The sequence below is a fragment of the Pelophylax lessonae genome, assembly GCF_965119305.1.
Source record: "Pelophylax lessonae genome assembly, chromosome: 1".
Taxonomy (NCBI): Eukaryota; Metazoa; Chordata; class Amphibia; order Anura; family Ranidae; genus Pelophylax; species Pelophylax lessonae.
In genome coordinates, this window is record NC_138768.1 from 64,662,881 (window position 1) to 64,670,852 (window position 7,972).

The 7,972-nt window shown below is 44.2% G+C and overlaps 1 protein-coding gene across 1 annotated transcript in view; it reads right to left on the minus strand.

Moving 5' to 3' along the window:
* Window positions 1-401: 401 nt before the first annotated feature.
* LOC309561466 (phospholipid-transporting ATPase IC-like) overlaps window positions 402-7,972 on the minus strand; it is a 160,088-nt gene continuing 152,517 nt past the window's right edge. The window contains exons 24-28 of the mRNA XM_082265404.1: window positions 6,551-6,634; window positions 6,201-6,446; window positions 4,745-4,883; window positions 2,968-3,098; window positions 402-810 (exon numbers count right to left, since the gene is read on the minus strand). Coding sequence (XP_082121530.1) covers window positions 580-810; window positions 2,968-3,098; window positions 4,745-4,883; window positions 6,201-6,446; window positions 6,551-6,634 — 831 coding nt within the window. The 3' untranslated portion in view covers window positions 402-579. The remainder of the gene's footprint in view (window positions 811-2,967; window positions 3,099-4,744; window positions 4,884-6,200; window positions 6,447-6,550; window positions 6,635-7,972) is intronic.

Here is a 7,972-nt window from a genome sequence, read left to right on the forward strand (position 1 = left end):
GTAAATTTCAGTTCACGTGCAGCTATAACTGCCAGCCTTGGACACAAACTGTCTGCATCCATAGTAAAGGAACTTTAAACCATTAGATTTTTAAGGAAAATTGAGCTCAAACATTTACAGTTTATTAGAATTAAATAAAGACAATAAGCTAAAATGTAAACAATTTCACAGATTGCTGTGATCAGAATAAAAGTTTCACAAATAAAAAAAAAAAAAAAAATTCCAGTACATAACTGTATACACTGCCATGAAGACAAGTCTGCACTGTACACCTCACTACACAGCCACCAATGTCTTCTTAGGATCAAGTCATTACTAAAGTGTCACTTTCATGAATGATTGGCGCTCCCTACTGGCCACAGAAAAAGATGCAGGCTTAGTGAAAAACGGTTTTCTTTAAAAAAAAAAATACAGTCTTGTGTACATTGTCTCCACAAATCTTCCAGTAGCGTAAAATGTAAGAATAGGTTTATCTCTGTATAAAAAAAAGCCCTGAGAAGGAGAAGCATTTAAAAAAATAGAATTGTAACTTTCATGTGCAGGTATTTGCTTTAAAAAGGCAAGAATGAACGTCTCTAATCAGGAAGTTCCTGCCGCGTGGATAATTTCAGCTGCGTTACCGCCCAGCACAGCGTCAAGCGTAGCCCGTTTTTTGGCGCCAATGCTGCGTCCGGTGGAGATGAGGTCGGCGTATCCTCTCTGGTGGGAGAAGGCATAGGCGGAACGTCGGCCAGCTGTGCCGCGTCGGATGGTACTGACCCGTGGCCTCCACTGGGCCTCTGCCTTGAGCTTCTTTCTGTTTTTTTGAATCTGGAAAAACAGGAAAATACAATCACTGTAAGAACAGAATAGCAAAGATCTTAACATCCTCCTCAATCCTGAATGAGCTGAACATATACAGTGCATCTGGAAAGCATTCAAAGCACTTCAAATTTTTTCACCTCGGTATCCTCCTGTGGAGCCAAACCTACTAAAGGAGCTGCATGTAGGACTGTGCAAACAGAACTGTCTTTAAGGTGGATATGACCAGACTCCGAACCTGTATGCAAAATGAGAAAGGGAACTATCGGTGTGACAGCAGCCAGTGAATCATGGACTGTGGTTCCTGAAGTATGTCTAGAGGAAGGACCACCCTGGTCAGAATTAGAATCAGACCTAGATAAATCAATTCCCTGGACAGGGATAGGGGGGACCTTGGGTAGTTTCACCTGAACCTTTGCAGGAATTAAATCCACACAAGGAGACTCAGGACCTAAAAAAAAAAAAACTTGAAAAGGACAAGCTTTGTCCCCCTTTCTGGGTACCCCCCAAAAGAATAATTTCCTGGATCCCCTTGACACTCATGAAGGAGGTCCACAAGGCTGGAAACCAGCGAAGATGTCCCCCCACCCCAATAATGGATGAGGGCAGACCTAAAGGATCCCCCCAAGGCTGAGGATATCCATCAGCAAAGAGATGGAGAGAGATAACAGGAACCCCCCCCCCCCCCCCCCCAAGGACTCCCTCTACTGATCTAAGGAGCGCCGAGAATTCAGACCCAGCATCACCATGAACGCCATTCCTGTTTATATGTCCCGGGCACAGGAAGAGGAAACTGAGTAGGAAGAGGAGGAGCAACGGCATCCCCACAAGGCTTTGGTCGTCTCCCGGACTAAGGGAAAATGGTCCAATGACATCGGGCTACACAAACATGGCCGCCAGCTGGAGACCAGCCAGACTAAGGGAAAATGGCCACCATAAAAATGCTATAGAATGCTGCCAAAAACTTTCCTGCGCCCTCTGCAAGGGGAACGGAAGGTAGGACACACGTTAGGGAAGACTCCGCTGTGCACTCTGCACCAGTCTCTGCACTGAGACCCCCCTGCACTAAACCCACACTGCAAACAGTAGGGCATGCGCCTAGGGTTCTCCTACACTTGGACCCCTCCAGACTACCAGGACAGGATGTACACTATCCCAGGACCCTTACAGAGTGGTGATAGTGGGGGGAGATCTCAGGGGTCTCCACTACATCCTCTACCCTGGGACCCCCACCAGACTCTGACTGTCCCTGGAGTTTACATGTGTCCACCCCAAAAAAAAGCCATAGTGTGGGTAACGCTCCAGACAGAATCCTCACTACCGAAGTAGGGGAGCTGTAAGCCAAGGGACCACTGCAACTCAGACCCACGCCCGGTCGTATGCAACCCTGCAATACGTTTAACTCACGGGCCAGCCTCTGTCCGTAGAAGCTATCTCGCAGCCGACCTAGCGCGTAGTGGAGGTCTGCACACGCTTGCTGGCTGGGCTGAGGAGACCACTGGATCAAGATTATCCAGCCCGTCGCCCAGCCCAGCAGTTACCAGTAGATCTCCCGAGAGGAAAAAAAAAAAAAAGATGTAAGGAAGGAGAAAATAAATTGCTAGGACCAGGGATCCCAGCCGGGAGCCTAGGTCCTTACTCCTGACTAGACAGATAAAAACTGATTACCTAGAGCGGAAAGGCGGGTTATATACCAGCTGAGGACAGCCCATAGGCGTAGCAAGGTGTTTTTTGTTCTGCCTAGTCCTACTCCTGGAGGAGGCAATATAACCCAGTAGTTATGCTTTATGGAGTGCTGTGTCCGTCGATGAGCGAAAGAGGAAAAGCAAATTGCTTTCAAACTCGCTCTCTCAGATTGAATCTCTGTACAAAGCAGTACAGAGCCATACCCCTCCGGGAGGGAGGTGTGGTTTTCTCCCCCCATTCCTATCCTATGACTTATTTATGTAATCTGAGCTTGCATTATTGAACTCTGTAAGGAACAGGCCTTTTAGCAAAGCAGTCAAGAGAAGTCTGATAAAATGTGAAAAACTGGACTCTTAAATATAAAAAAATACTCCTCTGTCATTTCAGATTTGACCTAAGAAATAAAAACATTTTTAAACTATTTTTTCAGCAGTGAACATACAACACTGGCCAACAATACAGGAAAAAGGGTCACTTTACCTTGTCACTCTCTGAGGGCCGCATAGTTTTGCACAGGAATTTCAGGGCAACAACTGGAAGCAGACACACTGCCACTGTCAGGATTATAGTCAGCCAGAGGTAGGGTTGGCGTAAAGCATTTGGCGCCGCTCCTGAAGAAAAGAACAGAAATTGCAGATTTTAAACATTTAATATCATCATCATAATAATAATAAAAATAATTATAATAATATTAGTTAGGCAGCACAGTGGTGTAGTGGTTAGCACTTTCGCCTAGCAGCAAAAGGGTCGGTCGCTGGTTCGAATCCCAACCACTACACTACCTGCTTGTTTGCATGTTCCCCCTGTGCCTGCGTGGGTTTCCCCCCGGGTACTCCGGTTTCCTCCTGCCTAAATTGGCCCTAGTATATGAATATGAGTTAGGGACCTTAGAGATTGTAAACTCCTTGAGAGTAGGGACCATAGGTGTGCGCAGCCTAATGCATTAGGGTGTGCACACCAAAGCTCAAACACACACTACCGATCACTTACGATGTTCATTCAGAAAAGGAAGGGGCCGGCAAATTATATATTTACCGGCCCCTTTCCCCACTCATCCTAAAACATACCCACAGCAACAGCCGGCTGGAGAGGAGAGGAGGGAAGCCGGAAGAGCTGTGGGGGAAAGGGGGAGGGGAGCCAGGGCAGTAGGGGGAATCTGTGCTGCACAGGGTGATTAGGGTGTGCCTGGGCACACGCACACCTATGGTAGGGACTGATGTGAATGTACATGTATATATGTATGCTGTGTAAATTGACAGCGCTATAAAAGTACCTAAAATTATTAAAATAATTATAAGAAACTAAAAAAGATGGTCACTGTTTCTGGAGTACACTGTACTCTGTTTAAACTAGGAAATCTTTTTTATTATTAAAGTTTCTGTAACTGCTATATACCAAAATTAACAAATCAACCGAATAATTATTTCGTGATATTGGACACCAGCGCAGGCATTCAGGGTGGCAAAGCTTATGCATCAGTAGTGAGAAAATCTCCCAAAGCACTGAGGCTGCTGAAGATAAAAGAGGATTGCTAAAACAAATCCAACTTACACAGAAAGCCGATGCCTTCCCGGGTTGTGCAGCGGTGTGACGTCAGCACAGTGTCTCCAACCCGACTTGTTTCGTCCAATTGGACGTTCTCAAGTGAACCCCTGATCAGTACTGATGCCCATTATTTTAATAAAAATATTGCACTATTACTGACATCTATTTTGGCTCCTGGGCAAGCTTTATTTACTACAGTTGGTACTGGAACCTGTTGCTATTAAAGAGAGACGGCTCGAGACCGGTGTATACATGCCCTAAGAGGATCCTTGCTTGAATTTCAAGCTGTGGCTGCTGTATTCATTGCAGCATATATTTTTGGTGAGTATTCACTTTATAAGATGATGGTGATTGGTGATTTTTTGCACATAAGATGAAATAATTTGTCTGGTTGGTAGAAGATCTATTTTTTCACAGAAATATTCTTGGGACTCTAACACAGTACACTGTTTGAGGATTTGATGTTTTTTGGACATAAAAGATGTTTTTTATATTCACTTTACGCATCGCAGTTTGATAGATGAATGAATGGTGATGTATTTTTTTTTAATTCTTTGATGCATCATAGAATATTTATATTGTTTTAGTTCTTTGTATAGCGGACTTTTCTAGCTAGCAGCCACATTTCTATCACAGCGCAGAATCATTACTGAAATATTGTGTAAAACACTTGAAGTGAAAATCCCAGCTTGCCCCCAGAATAACCATCTACCTGTGAATATGAATTTGGAAGGAAAGAGGACATGGATCCCAGCGCTCTGCAGGTCAAACGTGATTCCAAAGTAGATGGCAATGCTTCCAAACACAGCGAACGCATTCACAAACGTCCAATAAGATGTGTCCAGCCCAATCTGTTATAGCAAAGAGGAAAAAAGAAACAATTATTCTTCAGTTCGACAGCATTACCTCCCAGAAACAATGTCACCAACTTTTTGTGTATTCTAATGCAAATATATATTCCTCCAAAAATGATGGATGTAACAATTTATTTTATTTTTAAAGCAAAAAAACAGTCTTTCTGCAAGTTGCTAATACTTTTGTGATCTTTTAGAAGTGTTCTTTAGTGTAGACACTGCATTTTTTATTTTAGTAAAATTAAATGGGTGACTCCAGTCAAAACCATTTTTTGTACAATTAGCTGGACAGAGTGGAAAAAGGTCAGAAGGGATTTGTGTTTCAAAGGTGAATTTTGTGGGGGGGTGGGGGGCACCAGGGGGTAAGAATTGTTCTAGGAGGCAAAAATTGGGGAGGGGGTGCCAAGAGAGTTGATTTTTTTTGGGGGGGGGGGGGTGGAAGGGGGGGGGATTTGGACTTGGAGAGGAAATTTTAGGGATAGAGGATTTGTGCTAGGTTTTTTTTTTTTTTTTTTTTTTTTTTGGGGGGGGGCAAATGTGTAATGGCAGGGGGATTTCAGCAGGGGCGGATTTGTACTGGAAGCAGGGGAATTTATGCTTAGGGGGTAATCGCATACCTCCCAACGTTTTAAGATGGGAACTAGGGTCATGTATTAGCAAAGGTATGTAGGACACACACCCTGCTACGCCCCTTAAAGGGGAATTGTACAAAAAAAAAAAAAACCACCACGAATAAGTCACTCACAAGTGCTTTTATTTTACCACTACTATTCCTTTATACTGGGTTTTGAAGTTTACAAATGCAGCAATTTAGAAATAAGATAAAAGTTTAGCACTGGAAAACCCTATTTGAAAGATAAAAAGTGTTTTTTTTTATACAGCTATATAAATCAGAACAAAATGAGGGACAAATGGGGAGGAAAGAGGGACAGAGGGACTTTGTTCCAAATCAGGGACAGTCCCTCGAAATCAGGGACAGTCCCTCGAAATCAGGGACAGTCCCTCGAAATCAGGGACAGTCCCTCGAAATCAGGGACAGCTGGGAGGTATGGGTAATCATACAGCTTAGTTTTTTGTTTTTTTCTTTTGGGGGGGGGGGGGCATGCAGTTGGTCATGTTTGCTCTGGGCTCTAGATGAATTTGTCCCAACACTGGTGGTGACATTGTTACAACAGTAACAGAAGTGAGGGTAACAGGCTGATTGCTTTAAAGACTCCAAAAAGACATGAGCTCTCCAATTTTCAGCCATAAAAATCACAATGTGAGAACTAATAAAGTAAGTGCTATAAAAGAGTTCATATGAGCTCAGCTTACCTGGAAGTTGACAGTAAAGATGAGCGCAGTGGCCGTGGTCACAGCAAATGATTGGTAATCAGAAGGAGCCTCTCCATCCTGCCCCATGGTTAACAAAAATGCTCCATACGGTATGAAAAAGATGATCAAGGAGGTCACTAATCCATGGAACAAGCTCAAGAAGAATTTCTTGTAGTTAAACAGCAGATCCTTCTGGCCCGGTATATACAAGCGAGGGAAGCGAAGACTCAGCTTGTCACTGACATCCTGCAACAAAAAGAATTTATATTAGGGTAAAACACAAATCTGAGCTGTACTGCTGAAACTCCAATGTCTTTATTTATCCATGAATGTTCTAGGAAGGTACTGACCTGATCCATGAGGCCAACGAGAAGGACAGGCAAGCTGGAGTACAGGACATTGTACAAGGCAATAAACCAATCTTCATACACTGTCTGAAATGTCAAGGGAAAAAAAAAAGTTAATATTTGGGTTTCATTTTACAGTTTGTAAAATGGTAATTACTGAATTGTCACGGGAACAGAAAAAGAGGGGAAATCTATTCTGGCAACAATTGTCTAATTGCACTTTTCCACTGCAAGTACCGGCTCGCGGCTCTACTGGGCCCTGCTTGGCCCAGTTTGCTTTTCCACTGCTGGTACCGCATGGTACGGTGTTGGAACGGTTCGGTATGGTATGGTTTGCTTTTCCACTAAAGTAGTACTAAAGTTAAGTGGGTGGGATAACAATGATTCTCTGACCAATCAGTGGCCAGTAGTGACTGCATGCAAAGGATTGTGGGATATGGTACCGGGTATGGAACCTCTTGGAACCACAATCGAGGTGGTACTGTTTTTGAGAGCTGTACCGTTCGGTTCCATGCAGTGGAAAAGCGCCGCCGTACCGTACCGAACCGTTCCTACACCATACCATGCGGTACCAGCAGTAGAAAAGCACAAAAGCAAGCCAAACCGTTCAGTTCCATGCAGTGGAAAAGTGCCATAAGAAAATTCCCTCACTTTGACAAAATCTCGTACTACCCTATGGGGCAAGGTGTAAAGCATGGGTGTCCAACCTTTTGGCCTCTCTGGGCCACATTGAGTGTAGAGAAATTTTCTCGGGCCGCATATAAAATATATACTATAGTTAACCACTTGCCGACTGCTCACAGTATATTAACTGCGGCAGTCGGCCCCGGCCAGGCAGAGTGACGTAGGTCTACGTCGCTCGCCTGTCACTCCTTCTAGAGCCAATAGCGGGGCGAGCGCACGCCCGCCGAGGCTCGTTCACGGAGGAGTGCGGGAGTGTGACTGGCGGACCCGATGTCCGCCGGTCACACTACGATCGCCGGTACAGCGGGAGAAAGACAGAGCGGCTTATGTAAACAAGCCGCCTGTCAGTTCTCGATGTGTAAAAATGAAGATCAGACGGTTCTACTATGTAGAACCGTTGATCTTTGTTTTTACACCAATAGCAATGTCCCACTACAGTTAGAAGCACGCCACTAGGACACACTTAACCCCTCCCTGTCCAATACAGTTAACCCCTTCCCTGCCAGTGTCATTTTTGCAGTAACAGTGCATATATATAGCACTGATTACTGCAGTAATGTCACTGGTACCCCCAAAAATGTCAGTCAAGGGTCCGATCTGTCCGCCGCAATGTCGCAGTCCCGCAAAAAAAAAAATCGCAGATCGCCGCCATTACTCGTTAAAAAAAAAAAAAAAAAAAAACACCAAAAATGACAAAAATCTTTCCCTTTGTTAGTAAAAAATTTTGATTTTTACATTTTT